The 22,385-nt window shown below is 42.6% G+C and overlaps 1 protein-coding gene and 1 non-coding gene across 2 annotated transcripts; both read right to left on the bottom strand.

Annotated features, from left to right (window-relative positions):
• Nucleotides 1-1,067: 1,067 nt before the first annotated feature.
• On the bottom strand, nucleotides 1,068-1,140 carry trnak-cuu (transfer RNA lysine (anticodon CUU)). The gene has a single exon. It is a non-coding gene; the product is annotated as a tRNA-Lys (tRNA).
• A 3,755-nt stretch (nucleotides 1,141-4,895) lies between these two features.
• On the bottom strand, nucleotides 4,896-6,146 carry rxfp3.3a3 (relaxin family peptide receptor 3.3a3). The gene has a single exon (XM_067971129.1). It carries the CDS (start codon nucleotides 6,144-6,146, stop codon nucleotides 4,896-4,898), a length of 1,251 nt encoding a protein of 416 aa, XP_067827230.1.
• Nucleotides 6,147-22,385: the final 16,239 nt, after the last annotated feature.

Genomic DNA, 22,385 nt, shown 5'->3' with positions numbered 1-22,385 from the left:
AATTATAGGACAGTTAGTCTTACTTCAGAGAGCTTTAAAGGCCACTTTTATGAATCTATAGCATCAGTGGGCACCCTGCCTGCCAGCAGTGTGCATTCACTAATATCAACCCTTTACGCTGCATCTAACTGGCTATACCTTAACCTGGGATAATGCTTGATGCTGACACCGGTACAGAACATGTTCCATTCCCCAGAAATAACCTCTCTCATCTTGATAAAATCGCAAGATAATTGGAGTGCACGGCCTGAAAGGGCGGTGGAAACAGATTCAATAGTAACCTTCAAAAGGGAATTGGATAATTACTTGAAGGGGAAAAAAATTGCAGGGCTACGGGGAAAGAGCAGGGGAGTTGAACTAATTGGATAGCTTGTTCAAAGAGCCGGCACAGGCACGATGGGCCAAATGGCCTCCTTCTGTGCTGTATGATTCCATGATAATTAAGGATAAGGTAGGCCATTCGACCCATTTTAATTTATCCATCTAGAAAAATCCTAAAGTTCCTCCATTGCAGCATCATATTTTGTTCTTAAATGATTCCAGGGTTGTCACCTCTACTAGGAAGTTTATTCCACATATTGATCACTCTTTGTGTGAAGAAGAATTTCTTGATATCAGTTCTAAAATTGCCTTTTACTGGTTTGAACCTGCGTCCCCTTGTTATACTCTCGCAGTTTTAATTTGAAGTAATATTCTGGTTTACTAAGCATAAATTCACACACACTCAAAAAAATGAATTTACTATTAAACTGATTATTTGCAACCAATCGTTAGAAAACAACAGTCAGTGCATGAGAATTAAAAAGAAAAAAAAACTGCAAAAACAAAATGTTAGAAATACACAGCAGGTCATTCAGCATCTGTGAAAAGATAGGTTAACATTCAGGTATAAATATTTCTTGGTCAGAACTCTCTGCATGAGATTTGGCAGAAGTTTTTTTTAAAAAATCACAGTTGTAACTGTCCTAAACTTTAATGAATGGAAAAATGCACAGGGTAAGAAATCATTTTCTAATTACTTATACATTAAAAAATATAAAGCAATAAAAAAAATTTTAAAAAAGGAACGCCCAACGTGGGGCTCGAACCCACGACCCTGGGATTAAGAGTCCCATGCTCTACCGACTGAGCTAGCCGGGCTGATGAACAGCGCGATCTTTCAGAGGCTTCATGAAGTGTGTTTGCCTGGTTGGTCGCATGTGTTTTCTGGGTTGTTTTCTGCGAATTTCTTTCCTCCACTTGCGTTGCTCCGGGAGGCGAAGGGAGAGGAATGGAAAAATAATAAAACTTTTCCACATTTTTAACTTTGGATTAAGGTAAAGTCCGAGCGGAGTTTCCCGCTCTCCCACTTCCTGCTCCTGCACAGCTGGCAGCTCACGTGACTCCAAATGTAACAGTTCGATGTAACAATTACTCGGGGTGCGCGAGGCGGAAGCTGCGCCTGCGCGGGGTGGGGGGGGGGGGAGGTACTAAAATGATTAGTAATAATGTTATTACTAATGGGTCCAGTTAATAATGGGGGTGATACCAGCAGTCGTCCCAGTGCTTGAAGGGGATAAACCCCCAGGCAAATACAAAAAGCATACCAGAAATAGTGAGGAATCAAGGGTCTAATGAGAGTGAGGAACTTAAAGTAATTATTATCAGTAGAGAAAGTACTTGAGAAACTAATGGGACTAAAAACCAATAAATCCCCTGGACCTGATGGCCTACATCCGAGGGTTCTAAAAGAGGTGGCTGCAGACATAGTGGATGCATTGGTTATGATCTTCCAAAATTCCCTAGATTCTAGAACAGTCCCAGCGGAATGGAAGGTAGCAAATGTAACTCCGCTATTCAAGAAAGGAGGGAGAGAGAAAACAGGGAACTACAGGCCAGTTAGCCTGACATCCGTCATCGGGAAAATGCTGGAATCTGTTATTAAGGAAGTGGTAACAGGGCACTTAGAAAATCATAATATGATTAAGCAGAGTCAACGTGGTTTTATGTAAGGGAAATCGTGTTTGACAAATTTATTAGAGTTTTTTGAGGAAGTAACTTGCAGGGTAGATAAAGGGGAACAAGTGGATGTAGTATATTTGGATTTTCAAAAGACATTCGATGAGGTACCACATAAAAGATTGTTACGCAAGATAAGGGCTCATGGGGTTGGGGGTAATATATTAGCATGGATAGAGGATTGGTTAACGGACAGAAAACAGAGAATAGGGCTAAACGGGTCATTTTCAGGTCGGCAGGCTGTAACTAATGGGGTATCGCAAGGATTGGTGCTTGGGCCTTAGCTATTTACAATCTATATTAATGACTTGGATGAAGGGGCCGAGTGTAATGTATCCAAGTTTGCTGATGATACGGAGCTAGATGGGAAAGTAAGCTGTGAGGAGTTGTGAATCTTTGGAATTCTCTACCCCAGAGAGCTGTGGATGCTGAGTCATTGAGTATATTCAAGGCTGAGATAGATAGATAGATTTTTGGACTCTAGGGATTTGGGGATCGGGCAGGAAAGTGCAGTTGAAGATCAGTCATGATCTGATTGAATGGCGGTGTAGGCTTGAGGGGCCGTATGGCCTACTCCTGCTCCTATTTCTTATGTTCTTATGTAACAAAGCAATAGAAAATACACATTGTTATTACAATGATGGCACTTGTTTATTAATACTCAACACTGGTGATCATACATTTAATACTGTCCATGTCAGTGCCACTAAACGTGTTTTACATTCATAAGACAAACCAATATATGTTTGTTCACACGGTGCAAAGAAATGTCTTTCTTCATTTACAACACAGAAACAGGCCATTCGGCCCAACTGGTCCATGCTGGTGTTTATGCTCCACACGAGCCTCCTCTCACCCTACTTCATCTCACCCGATCAGCATATCCTTCTATTCCTTTCTCTCTCATGTGTTTATCTAGCTTCCCCTTAAATGCATCTATGTTATTCGCCTCAACTACTCCTTGTGGTAGCGAGTTCCACATTCTCTCCACTCTCTGGGTAAAGAAGTTTCTCCTGAATTCCTTATTGGATTTATTAGTGACTATCTTATATTTATGACTCCTCGTTTAGGACTCGTCCAAAAGTGGATCCATTTTCTCTATGTCCATCTACCCTATCAAACCCTTTAATAATTTTAAAGGCCTCTAATAAGTCACCCCTCAGCCTTCCCTTTTCTAGAGAAAAGAGCCCCAGCCTGTTCAATCTTTCTCAGCTCTGGCATCATCTTTGTAAATCTTCTTTACACCTTATCTGTGCTTCCATGTCCTTTTTATAATATGGAGACCAGAACTGTTCACAATACTCCAAGTGTGGTCTAACCAAGGTTCGATACAAGTTTAACATAACGTCTCTGCTTTTCAACTCTATTCCCTCTAGAAATGAACCCTCAGTGCTTTTGTGGTATTTTTATGGCCTTATTAACCTGCGTCGCTATTAACGTTGAGTTAAATCTATGCAAGTTGTCCGAAAGAACGAGACCCCTTGCAAACTCATTTAAAGATATGGAGGGTTTTTTACTTTTCCGAGTAAAATAATGCACAATTTGTAATATTAGGATGTGTTAATCACCCCGGATGAGTGAGCTTTAAGCGTTGGTGTGCTGGAAATGGAACGGGAAATATCAGTTGTTCGGAGTTCCGCCGCAAGAGGACTCTCAACTGCCTGACTCACAAAACCACCCAGAATTGTAGTTTTGCCTTGTTTAGAAAATCAATTACCTCGCACACGAAGAACTGCCAATCAGAAAAAATATATTTCTCTGCAAACTTTCTTAATGAAAAGGTTTATAGGGGAAAAAAATCTATTAACGTATTATGGGAAGGATCAAAGAAACCCGGCGGGCGAGAACCCTGGCTCACAAATTGGATATTGGAAATTTAATACCTTGGATTTTACAGACTCAATATTCACACCATAGCGAAAACGCTGGGAGTCTTAATTGTTCTTTAAATGGATTCTCTTCTCCCCACAGAAATCTCACTTGCTCCACTTTATTCTTTTATCAAATATTAAAAGGGTATTGCCGTAATCGTTCCCTTTGGCAAATTTCATATGAAAGGTCAGCCATCAATTTATATGATGTACATTTATTATAACGCACAGTTTAATAAACACACACACACACATCGAAAACAATTGTCGAAGGTAAATGAACGGAAATACACAACGGACAGTGACATAACAAACAATTCCTTAAATAGTCCATCAATTTCAAAAACTCTCCAGTGTAAGTGCAGTGGGGATGGCTCAGTTTTTGTTTTAACAGTTGCTTCCTTGGCACTTTTTTAATTTTTGTTACGGTTTTTGTATCGGTTGCTTAACATAGAAACTATTATTCATAGGTTGCCGTAGGGATGGAAAAAAATCGATGAAGTTCATACACGGAAGTGCTTATATCGCAATAAAATTCACCCGCTGCAAAATTGGCGATAAACAGCTGGCACCGAGAGCAACAGGTTCGTGCGATTTAATGTAAATACTTCTGACCGACGGCGGTCGTCTCCCACCCCGTGCATTTAAATCGCAAAATAAAGGATGTGATTATTCACCTGTCCGGGATTGAAGAATGCTCGCGTTTGTCTAAAAAAATACATTTAAAAAAAAACAAAACCTCATCTCTAAATCATTCCACGGAAACTGAAAACGACGGTCTTCAATTGTGCAAGAGACACGAACCATGTTAAGAATGAGACCAATATCGGCCTGAACGCACACGGGACTCGTGCATCTGATCTGAAATCAAGTAGAGTGTTGGACAATGAGAAATCACAGAACTGAACCCAAGTTTGTTATTATCCGGGAGCACGTTTATTCCTTATCCGTTTTGTCCAATAGTAGTTTATTGTATTAACTCCCCCCACCTGATGATCAGGATAAGAGGGCACATAACACAATAGTTTAATTGGGTTTTAACTGTTTAGTGCAATGGGGTTGTATATTTTCACACCTACTGTTGTACACAGAGGCTAGCCTGCAGTGCTCGCTCTCAATAATGTTCAGAGGGATTCCGACCTGGGTGCCATCGCGTTCCTGTTTTAAAGTGCCAGAGAAGGGTCGGATCGCACACGTGTGTGTCATGGCAGGAGAAGAAATCTTCCAGAAGAATTCCCTCATGGATTTCCTGAACTCTCTCCTCATCAAACAGTACAACACTGGATTCAGGCAACTGTTTGTGTGTGCCAAGCATACAGTGACTGGGAAAACATAGGCGTGCAAGGTGTAGTAGGTTTTGTCCCAAGGAACGGCGTTAAATTTGACCAAAACGCCCCAAAATGTTATAACGTGATTGGGAAGCCAGCAGAGAAAGAAAGACAGCATCACGATGGTGATAGACTTGGTTACTCTGGACTTTCGCTTCGGGTTGTTGCTGCTGATGTTTTGCTGTCCAATGAATCTGACAAGGAGTAAGTAACAGATTGAAAGGATGATCATGGGCAGAACAAAAGCGAGCACGATCTTCTGGATGTGGTAGAGGGCGAGCCAATACTGACCATCGTCCGGGAAATTAAGCAGGCACAGTTTCTCGCCTGCGAATGTGCTAGCGGTGGAGAAGACGGCGGTGGGCAGCGTTGCGAGACTAGCCGCCACCCAGAGAAGCAAACTGACCCATTTGACCGAGCAGGACACTTGGCTTCTTCTGGCCTTGAGAGCCGAAGCCACCGACCAGTAACGGGCGATGCCCATTGCGGTCAAGAAGAAGACACTGGCGTACATGTTCATCACGGTCACTGACAGGATGATCTTGCACATGGCGTCCCCGAACGGCCAGCTGAAATCCAGAGCCGTGTCCACCGCCCAGAAGGGCAAGGTAAGGACGAACTGGAAGTCGGTCACGGCTAAGTTGAGGATGAAGAAGTTGATGGTGGATTTCTTGCGCCCTTGCTTCACTTTCATCAGAAAAAAGACCAACACGTTGCCAACCAGACCGACGGCGCAAACTATGGAGTAGGTGATGGAGATGATGATTCTCAACGCTGGGGAACCATCACCCTGGATGTCAATGTCATACAAATTGTAGTTCTGCGGTCCCCGCATCAAGGTTGAGTTATGAGTCCTTGTGGTAGCATTCAGCACGGAATCATCCATCTTCTCCAGTAACTTGCTGGCTTCAGGTGCATCCACTGGCACCAGACTTACTTCTGAGATCATCCCACCGGTGGGAAAGTTCACCAGCTCACCCACTCCACCTGTAAATATAAATATATATATATATTTTCTTAACTCAGTAGACATAAAACAGATTTTGCAAGATTGAAGGTGATTTGCTCTTTCTGCACTCCAGGACGTGCCCAGGGTCCGAGACCCACCTCACGCCGGCTCCCAGTTTTCGGCTCTGAAGACAACGAGGGCCATCGAATCAACGAAACCCCGGGCGACCCGCCCCTTCCAGTCTCCCATTGGCCGTTCCCTCGGCCGCCTCCGTGCATCGAATGGTCCCTGGACACGTCAATCAAAGGACTTGGCCCTGGAGGGGCGGGGTCGCCACTTTGCTCTTTCGCGCGTGCGCACAGCCCGCTGTCCAAGGTGCTGAAACAGAAGGTGCCTTTGGTCAGGGAGGCAAGAATAAAGCATCTTACTCATTTCCCCTCCACCTCGCTCAAATACCACAACCTCCCTCCCAACACACACACACACACACGATTTTTATGCATCCAATGCATTTATTTTCACATAGAATTGTACAGTAGATTGGCTCGTATTAACAGTCTCTAGTATTGCAGGCTGGTTAATAAATATTGAAGTACATCACGGCTGGTACCGGAGGTGAGTGCATGAAACGGGATTGATGTGTTTAAGGATGGAACCGCCTGATATTAGTCCCACTGCAGTGTCTAACAGTGCCACACGTGTGACACATGTCCGCACAGATCCTCGCCTCGGGCATTGTCCTGAATCCCAGCAGGACCTCCCTCTCCATCCCCACACCCGCCACATCACAGCCATTATCATACCCAGTTGCCATAAATTACCTAACCTGTCTAGAATGCAAGTTTTATAGAGGAAATTCCCTTTTTAGCTAAATAAAATACATTTCACCTGTTTGAAAAAAAAGTCAGAGTGGTTTTACTTCTGTATGTGAATTCCTTTTATGAATGAACACTGATGGGGTGGAGGTGATTTCTTTTTTTCTAATTGTGCATTTTAACCTCTGAGTGTTCGCTGCGGTGGGACGAGGTAAGGTGAGACATGAAAAGGCTGCAGTGTACAGCCTAAGGCATCCCGGAGCTCAGTGTTTGTTTGCATCGGGCATTCCAGCAAAATTAAAGGAACATTGAAGCACGAGTAACAGGAGATCTTTCAAACTGAAAAAATATATAAATATCGTGGAGCACAGAGACACCGCGAGAAAAAATAATATTAGGGTAATAAAAGTGATGATTAAAACTGGTTAACGTTGAGTTGTAATAAGTAAACATCATGAAGATGTGTTTAAAATTATTTTGCATTTCCTTTAAGACTCTCGGGTTAGGAGATGAGGTTTCTCTTTGTAGAAGAGTAGATTATTCCATCAGTGGACTATTATTATATAAAATTCCAATAATAAGGTTCCAATTCTCCTTTAGGATATAGGTTTACCATTAATCAAGTATTTTTCCTATCCTAAGGGATTGAAAATGAGTTGAGCCGCAGCTAACGCCACCCTGCAGGAATAAATGAAATAGGAAGCAAAAAGGAATGTTCGGGAAAACAACAACAGCTGATGAACCAAGAGTTTATCTGAACATCCTCCTCGAACAGAGGAGGGCTGAAATATCGACATTGATAGTGTGTTCCTACCTACGGGAATCATTTTCAGTTTAATCACAATTCAATTTCAACTTTGAAGTACCTCTTGTGGACTAATGTATGGTTTGGAGAAAGGGATTGTGAGATGTTCACTGTAGGGGCTTGAGAAAGTTTCAACTACTTCTGACATTGTAAAAAAAGTAAGTCCCAAAACTTTTTTTAAAAACTGACATGCCCACAGCGCCTCACAAATAAAGAGATTTAAGACATGAGATATGATAAGTTTAGCAGACGTGGAAAGAATAGGTGACTTTGGATCTCTGGTTCCCAAAGCTCTCCACCACTGGGGGTTTTCCTTGCCTCATGTCTGGGTCTGTTGTAGACTCATCGATCGAGATTGATTACTATGATTAGTCAAAAACTCCAGTATCATTGTATCATGTGCCTACCAGGATGGTAGAAGGCGAACTAGATGGACCTTGGTCTTTTTTCGTCCAGCAATTCCTATGTTCCTGTGGCCCTATATTCCTATGTCTCAGAACGTATTACAGGAAAATAAAGTAAACATGAAACAAGGAGATGGAGATGGGGAAGGCTGTGCGACTGGAGAGCCGGAGAAGAAAGTAGAGTTGACAAGAATAGTCTTTAGCAGGATTTTGAAGAGAACTGTGGTGGTGACATAATGGAAAAGCTAAAGGAGGGCATTCCGGAGTGTCCTCGCCAATGGTGGGGCAGTGGGACTGGAGAGGGAGAAGTAGGCCATTGTTGGAGGAGCAGAGAGAGTGTTTTAGGGACAGGCAGCTGGAGTACATCAAAGAGATAGGGAGAGATGAAGCATAGAGGAATTTGAAGGTAAGAATGAGAATCTTAAAGTTATTTCTCTGGGACATAGGGAGACACTGGAGCTTGGCAAAGATGGGGTGATTGGGATGTAGGCCCTAGAGCCAGTGAGAATGGGGTCCATGTATTCCAGGTGATTTGTAGATGGATGCAAGCAGGGATGCCAATAAGCAGAGAGTTGGAGAAGTCCTACCTCAAGATGATAGAGTAATGGGTACAGTTTTCACAACAGATGTGGAGAGGTAGGGTAGAGATGGGTAATATTACGGACATGAAAGAAAGTGGCCTTGATAACAGATCAGATGTAAGGAGAAAGCTCAGCCTAGGGTCGAGAAAGAGCCTACGTTCTTTACATCAATTTTAAGATAAGTACCACAAAAAAAATTAAAGGGTAGGTTACAAAAATGTATTTACACAAAGGATTGTTAGAAGGTGGAAGTTACTGCCACAAACTATTTGTTGAAACAGGGTCCATAAGTACTTTGAAAGGGAGTTAGATATTTACTTGAAGAAAAAAGGACTATTAAAACATATGTGATTGAGTAGGAGGGTGGAATTATACACATATCCTTATTTGGACATATACGGCCGTTTCCTCATTGTCGTTGGGTCAAACTCCCGGAACTCCCTACCTAACATCATTGTGGGAGTACCTTCACCACACGGACTGCAGTGGTTTAAGATCTCAAGGGCAATAAATGCTGGCCTCGCCAGTCACGCCCGCATCCCGAAGAATGATAATAATAAAAGACTAGGTAGGTCAACTGGAGTAAAACTTAATGACCCCAATGGTCTGTTCCTGTTCTGTAATACTCTATGATTCTATGATTCAATATATTGCCTTTAAACTTATGATCTTCTTAGTGAGTAACTAAATCCCCTATTTCTCTTCTGGTCCAGCACAAAGATTTTTTCCAATTCAACCCACTAATTTGCTTCATATTGTAAAAATATTTGGTGCATATCCCCACTCTTTATTCTTCTACTTCTAGTGAGAACAGAGTCAATGTCCTTAACCTCTCTTCTTAGCTCCTTGATTTAAGAAGTTTACTGGGTAAGTCCATTGTTTCACTTAATTAATTGTACCACTTCACAAAAACAAATTTAACAATACATCTTTAATGGGAGCCATTTTGGAAACAGACAAGTAAGGACTTTTCCTTTAACCATCTCCTCCCATCTCTATTCCAATACAGAGCTCCTCAGTCACCTGTACCACAATCTCAGTGGAGTCAAAGCAGCAATCTTGCACATGGGGCCAACTCGAGTGCAGCATTTGCAAAAGGACCGTCTATCTTCTCTACCTTTGAATTGTACATTGAATTGAGTCTTCAGCCGTGGCTCAGTGGGTAGCATACTCGCCTCTGAGTCAGAAGGTCATGGGTTCACAGTCTCACTCCAGAGACTTCAGCACAAAACCAAGGCTGACACTCCCAGTACCAAAACTGAGGGAGTGCTGCAATGTTGGAAGTGCCATCTTTCAGATGAGTTGTTAAACCGAGGCCTTGTCTACCCTCTCAGATGGACATAAAAGATCACATGGCACCATTTTGAAGAAGAGCAGGGGAGTTCTCCCCGGTGTCTTGGCTAATATTTATCCCTCAACTAATCTCACTAAAACAGATTATCTGGTCATTATCACATTGCTGTTTGTGGGACCTTGCTGTGCACAAATTGGCTGCTGCGTTTCCACATTACAACAGTGGCCACACTTCAAAAGTACTTCATTGGCTGTAAAGCGCTTTGAGACATCAAGGCACTATAGAAATGCAAGTCTTTCTTTCTTTTACATGGGAGACCTGAAAGGAGATGAAGGAATAACTAAAAGTGGAAAAACATAAAGAATTCCATAGCCAGTATAAGAATGAGAAGAGATGAACCTGTAATACAATAAACTGACAGGTGAGAATGAAAACACCTACCTGGGAATTTATCTCTACTTTTCGTCTAGGATGGGGATGGCAGGGGCAGACTTTAGAAAATGAGAAGGAATAAAAATAGAAAAAAGTGTTTCAAAAATCATTTGTGTTACTTATGGGATAAGCCATAGGCAGCAAGAGAGTCTCTCCTTCATTAACCTGCCTGGTGATCACCTTTTCTCTCTTTCAAGAGCATAAGAAACTCCTCTCTCTTTTCCCCCCCCCCCTCTCATCCTCATGTTCAAATCTCTACATTGCCTCGCCCCTCCCTATCTCTGTGACCTCCTCCAGTCCTACATCCCTCTGAGATCTTTGCGCTCCTCCAATTCTGGCCTCTTATGCATCCCCAATTTCCTTTGCCCCCAACATTGGCGGCCATGCCTTTAGCTGCCTGGACCCTAAGCTCTGGAATTCCCTCCCTAAACCTCTCCGCCTCTCTATCTCTCTCTCCCCTTTTAAGACGCTCCTTAAAACCTATCTCTTTGATCAAGTTTTTGGTCACCTGTCCTAATATCTCATTATGTGGCTCAGTGTCAAATTTTGTCTGATAATCACTCCTGCGAGGCGCCTTGGGACGTTTTACTACTTTAAAGGTGCTCTATAAATGCAAGTTGTTGTTAAAAAAAAGACAGGGCCTCAGGCAATTCAGTTGCAGTGGAACTGCATTAATGTCCTGATATTTAAACCAGTGGAACACTGTGATTCTAATACTGCCTAGAATCACTCTCAGAGTTTTCATAATTTTTATAGAAATCATACTTACTTATGTTCTTACTGCTTATAAACCAATATAAAGTAACTGAGAGTTTGAAATGATTGATATACAGAATAACAGATATGTTATTGTAAGAAGCCTGAAGGACGATTAAATATAATAGCCTCTGCCACAGGAATGGGTTTGTGAGAATTGGTAAGTGTATTTAAATTATTATGCGTCTCTGTCAGTATATGTTGGCCATACATTAAAGTTATACAAAACCCTGGTTAGACCGCACCTGGAGTACTGTGAGCAGTTCTGGGCACCGCACCTTCGGAAGGACATATTGGCCTTGGAGGGAGTGCAGCGTAGGTTTACTAGAATGATACCCGGGCTTCAAGGGTTAAGTTACGAGGCGAGATTACACAAATTGGGGTTGTATTCTCCAGAGTTTAGAAGGTTAAGGGGTGATCTGATCGAAGTTTATAAGATATTAAGGGGAACGGATAGGGTGGATAGAGAGAAACTATTTCCGCTGGTTGGGGATTCTAGGAGTAGGGGGTACAGTCTAAAAATTAGAGCCAGACCTTTCAGGAGTGAGATGAGAAAACATTTCTACACACAAAGGGTGGTAAAAGTTTGGAACTCTCTTCCGCAAACGGCAATTGATACTAGCTCAATTGCTAAATTTAAATGTGAGATAGATAGCTTTTGGGCAACCAAAGGTATTAAGGGATATGGGCCAAAGGGATATGGAGTTAGATCACAGGTCAGCCATGGTCTTATCAAATGGCGGAGCAGGCACGAGAAGCTGAATGGTCTACTCCTGTTCCTATGTTCCTATGGTCTTCCTATGGTCTAGAAGAATGGGAGAGAGTTAGAAAGTCAAGAGGATCCAATAACATCATGAAGTATGGCAGCGAGTGAGCCTTTGGCTTTGTGGTAACATTCCCAACTCTGAGTCAGGAGGTGCAGCATTCGAACCCTCGCTCCAGGCAGTCCCGGCGAATTCTGGGTTGACATCCAGCAGGATACTCGTTGCTGGTGGGAGTGGGTGCCCCCCGCCCCCCAACATGGTATGGGTTGTGGGAGCCCATATAACATTCTCACCGTATAGGACTAAGCACCCTATGGGCTGGCATAAAGATGGAAGTCACATTGTGGCCTGATAGTGAATCAGCCTGTGAATCCTTCGCACTGTTCTCCAAGGGAGGAGAGCAAAGATACAAAAACAACATGAAGTATGGCAATAATTTGGGGGTGATTACAAGCAGTAATCTAATTAATATGCAAGGATAAATTCACTGATCTCACTCTCCCAGCCGGAAACAATGCTGGAAGGGAGCGTGAGTCAGAGAATCATCTCTGCAATGCTGTACCAAGGTCTCTGATCTAATTGAGGTGTTTAGGATGATTAAAGGATTTGATTGGTTAGATAGAGAGAAATTATTTCCTCTGGTGGGGGGAGTCCAGAACAAGGGGGCATAACCTTAAAATAAGAGGTAGGCCGTTCAGGGGTGATGTCAGGAAGCACTTCTTCACACAAAGGGTAGTGGAAATATGGAACTCTCTCCTCCTAAAAGCTGTTGAAAATATCAAAACTGAGATTGCTATATTTTTGTTAGGCAAGGCTATTAAGGAACACGGAACCAAGGCAGGTAAATGGAGTTGAGATACAGATCAGTCATGATCTAACTGAATGACAGAACAGGCTCGAGGGGCTGAATGGCCTCCTCCTGTACCTATGTTCCTATGATACACTATCCATTTGAATGTAACTTCCCCACTGTGTTTGCAGGATCGGTGAATTTACCCTATAGAATAATGGATATCTGGGAATTATCAATCGTTTCAAGTGGCATCTACTTTGGCACAGACCAATTGCCTGACCCAATTCCACCAGGGCAAATCACAAATATCTTTCGTGTTAAAGGAGGCACCTGAACCTTTTTAGGGAGCGGGGAAAGGAATTGCCCTCTGTGTGCATTCTACAGGAGCGCTACCTTCCATCAAAACTAAGAGGCCTGTTAAGTAAAATGCTGTTGGCTCTGACCCCATTCCCACCTTGACAGCTGACTGCTATAAAAGTGTAGAGCTCTGCCTGATATAAGCCATCTGTAGAACTGCATATTTCCTGACCGAGGTCTACGTCACCCTGAACACACACTCAAGAGTTGGATTGAACGTTTGGGAGTGATTCCACCTCATAATTTAATCACAGGGTTCGGATGGTTTACATTTAGTAATAAATTACAAGGTAGTAATCTGGTCACAGTTAATACCATACCAATCCCATGTAATACTATATCCATCCCATTTCCAACCAGATACTTATCCAGCATTATTTTTAAGGAATTGACCAACTCAGCCTGAACTGTATTTGATGCAAGTCCGTTCCACATATTCACTTTCTGTGGGCGAAATGTTTCTTCTAAACTCTAGTTAATCTGTAGTCCGCTAGATCTGTGCCCAGGTTTACGGTTAAGAAGCCTGAATGAAGATTAGGGTTAGTAGCCTCTGCTACAGTTGTGAGATTGTGTTATTCCAGTGTGAACTGGTAAATGAGATGTATGATTATGGATCTGTGTTGGACATTATATATATAGAAGAATGGGAGGAGGTCAGAAGGCCAAGAGGGTCTGATAACATCATAACCGATGGCAATAATTCCATTATTTACAAAAGATATTAGACTCCTGAGATTCAATTACTGCCTGTTGAACATCTGTTATTTTCTATAATAACCACTCTCCAAAATTTATCACTTCTACTTCTTAAGGCGTTGGCTTCCTGCAGGGCTGTGATTCCAGGGGTGCCTCTTGTTACCTTGTTCAAGCCTAGCACTTCATGTGTGAACATTTGTTAAACTGTGACCCAGTATGAGAGGGTAGAGGAACAGGGAAAATTGGATGAAAAAAAAAAGGTGAATTTTTAGTAAGGGATGTGTGCAGTACTGAGGGGAAACAGAGTATTTTAGCCAGGTTAGATTCAGAGTAAAGCTCACTCTATTGTGCCATGAAAAATACCTTATCCCAGCCCGAGGAAAGGACACCTTACTGCAGGGATGTTACAGCTTTGTGTCTTTGTCGGCCACGTAGATACCACGGAATCTCGCGTGCCACATATAAAGCTTAAATCAATGTTGTCATTAATTTGCATATATTTCAATTTTCTGATACTAATAGATGCTGTTCCCTGTGGAGCCAGTCATCCGTCCCCCCCAAAAACAGTCACTCTCCCTTTCTTTTCCCTACACCTCCCTCTTGACATGGTCCCTACCATTCCCCCTCTGGCTCAACGGGCTCTCTACAACAACAGCGACTACACTTCAAAATTACATCTTTGGCTGCAAAGTGCTTTGGGACGTCCTGAGACCATGAGACGCACCACCTACAGTAGACTATCACTTCTATCCCTCACTTAACTCCCATATTTCCCCCCACAGGGTCTCAGCGGGGTCTCTTTCTTCTCTCTCTCTTTCCCTGACCCCCTAAACTGACTCCCTAAAGGGTCTCCCTCTCCTTCTCCCTCTATTTTTGCACAACTTGCCTCTGTTTGTTTCTCTTCCCTTCCAGTTCCCAGGCGACAATGCTGCTGAAATAAATAAATAAAGTGAGGGGTTCATTTATTTGAGATGGATGCCAACACGTATCAGGTTATATGGAGAAAGTTATATGTCCCTTTCTGCATACATCATTAGCCTGACCACCGTAAGTATAATTCTTTCCATTGGAGATGGATTCCCACGTGTGAGTACTTTGTCTATATTCATGGAGGCACTGTTACATCAGGCGTCTGAGCGTGAGGTGTTAGGGATTGGCCTGCTGATGATTGAGAGACATGGAGAGAGATTACTCGGAGCCCAGTATATGCAGAGTCCTCACAGGATGTGCTCTTTAGAGCCAATTTACAGATACATGCGCAACGTTTTCGAGAATTATCTGATAAATTTTATTTTTAAGTTATATAGTAGGGTAGGTGAGGAACTGTAATGCCGGCTGTATCTATGAGAATAATTTTTGATTGAATGTCAGTAGGTAGAAAATTGAAATTGGGTAGGTGCATTTTGTGCAGTATAATTGGCGAATAATAATACTTTTTTCTACCTGTAATTTTGTCGAAGCTTTCTAACATATATGATTTATCATTCCAGCCCTACAACCCTCCGAGATCTCTGCACTCCTCCAATTCTGGCCTCTTGTGCATCCCCTATTTCCTTCACTCCATCATTGGTGGCCGTGCCTTCAGCTGTCTAGGCCCTAAGCTCTGGAATTCCCTCTCTACCTCTCTCTCCTTCTTTAAGTCGCTCCTTAAAACCTACCTCTTTGACCAAGCTTTTGGTCACCTGTCCTAATGTCTCCTTATGTGGCTCAGTATCAAATTTTGTCTGATAATCGCTCCTGTGAAGCGCTGTGGGACGTCTTCACTACGTTAAAGGCGCTATGTAAATGCAAGTTGTTCTTGTTGTTCTCTGATGAGCTGCCTCAGAAGTCCTGGGATAGAGAGGGGCAAAAATGGACAAGCACTCCCGCTCCTGACCATTATCTTTCTGCTGGAAGGTGTTTGAGTGTGGACTCTAGGCAAGAATAGGATTGGGCTTAATCAAATGCACTACCAGCACACTGTCTAACTTCACATATGAATAATATGACGTACTGAATGGCCTTTTGACCTTTCTTTAGCTCTTTGCACATGCACCATCTTCGAGTGTGTGTGTGCCGCGAGAGAGAGAGAGAGAGAGAGGAAACACGCACATACTAAAAGATTAAAATAAGTTAGTGCAGCCACAGTGTAGTATATAAAATAACAGCTGTGTTGGAAAATTACAAGTTTCTAACATAATCAGGTGGCTTCAAATTACCTCATAAACATTCGACAGCAAAGCTCAGGTCCTTTGCGTACACCATCTGAACCATTTGACTGTGTCACAACATAACTCACTCCACACAGCTGTTAATATAGAGCGGATCTTTTTTTTTTACAGCGTATTCTTCTGGTCCTGAAAGCTGAGGGTGTTAATCGTGGGGAGGGGAGGGGAAATTTGGAACATTTTAGCAAGTATCAAATCAGGTCAGAGTGCAGAGTTTTTTTTAAAAATCATTCTCGGGATGTGGGTGTCGCTGGCAAGGCCGGCATTTATTGCCCATCAATAGTTGCCCTGAGAAGGTGATTTGATACAACTGGGGGGCTTGCTCGGCCACTTCAGAGGGCATTTAAGAGTCAATCACGCTGGTGTGGGACTGGAGTCACGAATAGGCCAGACCGGACAGGAGATGTTGATCACCATAATGTACCATCTTTCATGCAGTGACGCTGAAAGCATTACATCCTACGATTTGGGTGTCTCTGAGGAAGCATCCAACATTACGGTTAGTCACATATCTTAGTAACAATATTGGGAGTCTGCTAGCATATCGTAATATTTTGGGACATTTTACTTTGTTAACGGTGTTATATAAATGCAAGTTGTTGTTGTAAGAGCCTTCACCAGCACTACTATCTGCCAAAGTGAGGCCATTTCCTCTCTGTCTGTGAATACGGGTGTTCAGGTACCGATGGATCGGCACCTAGCATCTCTTGTGCAGCCCGAGATGCCTGGCGCTCCTCTGTAGATCCTCCTTTTATTCTAGACATGTGAGTTGGAGGGATTCCCATTGGGAAGCCCATTGGTGCCAGAGTGGTGCTGGGTAGAAAAAAAATAATAAGGTATCGTGGGAACCTAAGTGCCAATAGAAAAAAAAAGAAAGACTTGCATTTATATAGCGCCTTTCATGACCTAAGGACGTCCCAAAGCGCTTTACAGCCAATGAAGTACTTTTGAAATGTCACTGTTGTAATGTAGGGAAACATATTTGGGAAAAGAAAAAAGTTGTAAAAAAATGGTTAAGAACTACCTTTATATTGCTGTGTCCTTTCCATGACCTTCTGATTGTTTACCATCGCCTAGCAACCCTGGGTACCTATTTACAATGGGGATCACTTACTCAGTTGCTACAGAAACTCACATGTAGGCCTAATATTCCCAAACCAATATTAAGATGAAATGGCCGCCTGTTGCTAAACAGACACATTTCTGGGAGGAGGGGGGAGGTGGATTTCACCCCATTTCCAAATCTGGCTACTCCAATATCACTGGAAAATTTGGGCAGTAATGGAAGGAAAGTCCAGTTGCCCTTCTGAGTGATGCTAACAACTTCCTTGTGGTCGGTGCTAAATTCGAGCCAATCGGACAGAACGCTGTCCCAGTCTGAGGTCCTGAGCCAACACGTTGGACCTCCCGGTGTTATTGTACTAACCAACTGGTTGGGCAGTCAATCACCAGCAGAGCTACTGAAACACAACAAGCCAGTGTAAAGGATACTACTGGATAAGTACTTGAAGGGGAGAAAATTGCCTGGATATGGGGAAAAGAGCAGGGGAATGAGACTAATTGGTCAGCTCTTCCAAAGAGCCAGCACAGGCACAATGGGCTGAATGGCCTCCTTCTGTGTTGTAAGATTCTATGCTTCTATGTTACTTAATATGATACTCAGTTCTGAAAAATATAAATATATATATAAAAAGTCTGATTCAACTAAAAACATATTTTTAATATTACAATATGGAGTTGCCTTAATACATGAGAACAATTTAAATATAGAACAGCCATCATAGCATGTGATGTGGGCACATTTACTGGATGATATTTTGTCTGTCTTTTAACTACAGATGCACGAACGAGCAGTAAACTATCCCGAGTGAGACAGTCACATATAGCGCACGCAATGGATTGAATGAATGACTCATTGTTACTTCTTTGTCCATCTGTCTTCTGGAAACACAGACATCTATAGTAACGAGAATTGTAATCCTGGGAAAGTCTGCAGTGACATGGAAGATCAGATTGAAGGGAATTAGGGTTTAGTTCCCTCTGGTAGCTTGTTTCTGTTAAAATTAAGCCGAGTGCTATTTTAACACACTTGTTCTCCCAGTTAGATCAGATGGTCTTTAAGGGAGGAACAAAATCCGAGCTTTAGGACTTCACAGCCAACATGGCCCTGCCCAGAAAATAAAACACATATGCTGGGAAATTCCTCGGAGCTGCTCCCACTCCGCCGGCCTTGCTTCACTGGAAGCGCAGCAGAAACCCCGTTTAAAGGCATCTAAAGAGAATTTCTGTCATCTTTCCAGTGATATAATGAAAATGGAACGGGAGCAACTTAGAAAAGTTTCCCGGCCTTGTACATTCTGCACAAATCTGCCACTTCAGTACCATAGTAATTATATCCTACACAGTTTCCAGAAACTCTGTTAGCCTAAAAGGCTGACCATAGCAGACTGATTATACATTCCATATTTAGTTACTATTACAATGACAAATCTTAGAATCATAGAATGATACAGCACAGAAGGAGGCCATTCAGCCCATTGTGCCTGTGTCGGCTCTTTGAAAGAGCTATACAATTAGTCCCACTCCCCTGCTCTTTGCCCACAGCCCTGCAAATTTTTCCTTTTTAAGTATTTATCCAATTCCCTTTTAAAAGTTACTATTGAATCTGCGTCCACCATCCTTTCAGGCAGCGCATTCCAGATCATAACAACTCACTCCGTAAAAGATTTTTTGCCAATTACCTTAAATCTGTGTCCTCTGGTTACTGACCCTCCTGCCAGTGGAACAGTTTCTCCCTATCTTCTCTATCAAATAATATTTTGAACACCTCTATTAAATCTCCCATTAACCTTCTTTGCTCTAAAGAGAACGATCCCATCTTGTCTAGGTCTTGTATGGGTCCGTAAACAACTATATCAACAAAAGTCACTCAGCTGGCTACATGGAAAAACAGAAATTGGGGGTATAATTACCGAGAACCTCTTTGGGCTTCAGTAACCAAATCACTATTTTTGGAACTGCTACTAGCATATGTATTATATTAAAATATTCTAATGTCTGCACAAACCTCCTGTCAATTTTGCCATGATAAATTCCTATGTTTTACAATGGAAACTGCCTATGTAAACGTATCATGCTGTAATGATACCCTCCCACCAGCAGAGGCGCTACAATCTTTTTTTTAAATTGGAAAAACCCAGGTGAAGGGCTAAGGTTCACAGCGCAAAACACCACCAAGTTGGAAAGAGTAAAACAGAGACTGAAGTAAATGAGGAATGAGTGATCGTGTGAGTAGAAGATTGGGATTTAATAACCTCTAAATTGTAGGAGAGAGGGAAGACTTAGGGAGGTAAGGAGTTCTATAGTTATGACGACCTCAAGTGAGAGTAGAAGATGGTGCAATGAGTCTTAATTTCAACACAGCGAGGATGCAGAGAAGAGGAATAGTATGGAGGTAGATATATTTGGAGCTTAGGCAGGACAAAAGAAAAGTATTCAGAGGAGCACTGACTAATATATATATATATGATGAGAATTAATTGTGGTGGGGATCAACACTATAAAGGGAGAGGTTGCAGGCAAGAGGTAACAGGATTACCTATCAGATGACAAGTTTTACCTTGTTTCCCTGTCCAGGACTGTAAAACAGATGCTAGAAAAAAAATGCACAGAAGAAGCATTTAAGACATGGATAGAGAGTTACAAATTGTTGAGGTATGCTGCTTGCCAGATACCTCACAATGGTTCAGCTGTGTGGTGGAATTATGGATGCAAACCTGCAGCTGACCACTCCCTCCCACAGCATACAGGAGTCTCAACACTTCAAGCTCCCTCCCTGGTACACCCCTGATGCCTTCTACTTTACGGTCAACGACACATCCTTTAGCCACTCTGTCTTCTCTTTCTAAATCTCCCTGCCTTGTTACCTCTCTCTCCACCTCCATAAACCTCCTCAAAACCTATCTCTTCAACCTCACCTTTGGCCACCTCCCCTAACTTTTCTCCCACTTCCTGCTTGGTGTCCTTCGACCTCCTTGTAAAGTGCCCTGAGATGCTTTAAGTAAAAGACACTATATAGTTGATAGGGTAGATAGAGAGAAACTATTTCATCTGGTGGGAGAGAGTGCAGAACCAGGGGGCATAACCTTAAAATTAGAGCCAGGCCGTTCAGGGGTGATGTCAGGAAGCACTTCTTCACACAAAGGGGAGTGGAAATCTGGAACTCTCTCCCCCATAAAAGCTGCTGAGGCTGGGGGTCAATTGAAAATTTCAAAACTGAGATTGATAGATTTTTTTTTAGGCAAGGGTATTAAGGGATATGGAACCAAAGTGGGTAGATTGATTTAAGGTACAGATCAGTCATGGTTAGGTCTTAGCTGGAGTATTGCGTTCAATTCTGGGCACTGCACTTTAGTCAGGATATCAAGTCCTTAGAGAGGGTACAGAAGAGATTTACTAGAATGGTACCTGGGATGAGGGACTTCAGTTATGTGGAGAGATTGGAGAAGCTGGGATTGTTCTCTTTCGAGCAGAGATGGTTAAAAGGAGATTTGATAGAGGTGTTCAAAATCATGAACGGTTTTGATAGAGTAAATAAGGAGGAACTGTTTCCACTGCCAGAAGGGGCTGCAACCAGAGGACTCAGATTTAAGGTGATTGGCAAAAGAACCAGAGGCAACATGAGGAAAAGAAAACGCAGCGAGTTGTTGTGATCTGGAATGCGCTGCCTGAAAGGGCGGTGGAAACAGATTCAATAATAACTTTCAAAAGGCATTTAGATAAATACTCGAAGGGAAAAAAATTGCAATGTTATGGGGAAAGAGCGGGGAGTGGGACTAATTGTATAACTCTTTCAAAGACCCGGCACAGGCACAATGGGCCGAATGGCCTCTTTCTGTGCTGTATCATTCTATCATTCTATGATCTAATTGAATGGCGGAACATGCTCGAGGGGCTGAATGGCCTACTCCTGTTCCTATGTTCATATCACCTCATCTGACCTGCAAACCAATGCAATCGATCTTTTCCTTATGTGTCAGCCACCTCACACTGTTTTTTTTCCCCCCAAATAATCTTTCCACCAACAATTTCTCATGCTCACGATTCCACATTTTACAGTGCTTATAAACTCATAACTAGCTTGCCAAGATTCGTTCAGCTTGGGTCAACCTGCGATTATAACAATTTGGAATCTTTGTTTCAAAGCCAACTGTTCAATCAGCAACTCAGTTTAAATAAAAGAGACAGAAAAGTATTGGACAAGAAATGTATATTTCCTAGAAAGGAGAAAGTGTGCTTTTGCCTCTTGCTAAAGCTCGACTGCAGATTCAACATATCTACTGGACAGAGAGAGGACTCAAAAATGGGTCATTACAGGAAGTTTCCATTGTAGCCAGGGCCCGTTGCAGGGGAGATTTCAGTAATGTTCAGGTGCTTCCTCTAGAAGGAAAATGTGAGAGTGGAGAGAAACAAGGGCACTGCTGTACACAGCCTTAGCGCAGAATTACAGATCAGTGTTCCCACTGCCCTGGGAGTAAGTCTCCTGCCCTGTGTTGTGAGTTGGGGAATTGTCAGTTGTACAGGGGCTGAGAGGGGGGCCTAAAAGGAAGGAGAAAATGAACAGGCTGGGGTATAGTTTCACAGGTGCTGGCACGGTACCTCGTCCATGTGGCCAACACTAAAAAACAGATTATCTGGTCATTTATCTCATTTTTGTTTGTGGGATCTTGCTGTGCGCACATTTGCTGTTGCGTTTTCTACATTACAGCAGTGACTACACTTCAAAAGCACTTTGGGATGGCCTGAGATCGTGATATAAATGCAAGTTCTTTCTTAATAAAGTTATGTACTTTTTACTAGCAGGCAGGATCAGTGACATGGTTATGAACTTTTATTTACAAACTTGGTAAAATGCCACAAAGCAATGTGTCATTAAGGCATCCAGCTCCTCAAATGGAGTGGGTAACATTCTGTTATCCGATTGTGGTGTAAAACGGGCCGGTATTTATCCTCAGTCACTGCCTAATTGTCTGCTGTTCTCGCATTTTCCACTGTGTGGCCCCCAAACACAAGCCGAAAAGTCCCAACATTGGAACAAAACTCCTGTCCCAGCCAGTGAGGCTCTCGAACCGACTGACTCGCACACTTTGACCTTTTGCAGGAATCTCAGGAAAACTTTACGAGAACAAACGTTTTTTTTTATATAAAAAAGGACACCTGCAGCAATCATGAAATGACATTTTAGATCCCATTTGGTTTTATGATCCCTTTTACATCAAAGACAAGAGTGTAGACACACATCCGGAAAGGAGTGAAGGGGAAGAGCTGGAATAGTG

Source organism: Heptranchias perlo, chromosome 34 (genome assembly GCF_035084215.1).
Source record: "Heptranchias perlo isolate sHepPer1 chromosome 34, sHepPer1.hap1, whole genome shotgun sequence".
Lineage (NCBI taxonomy): Eukaryota > Metazoa > Chordata > Chondrichthyes > Hexanchiformes > Hexanchidae > Heptranchias > Heptranchias perlo.
Note: the sequence above shows the minus strand (reverse complement) of the source record. Positions and strands in the feature narration are given on the sequence as shown.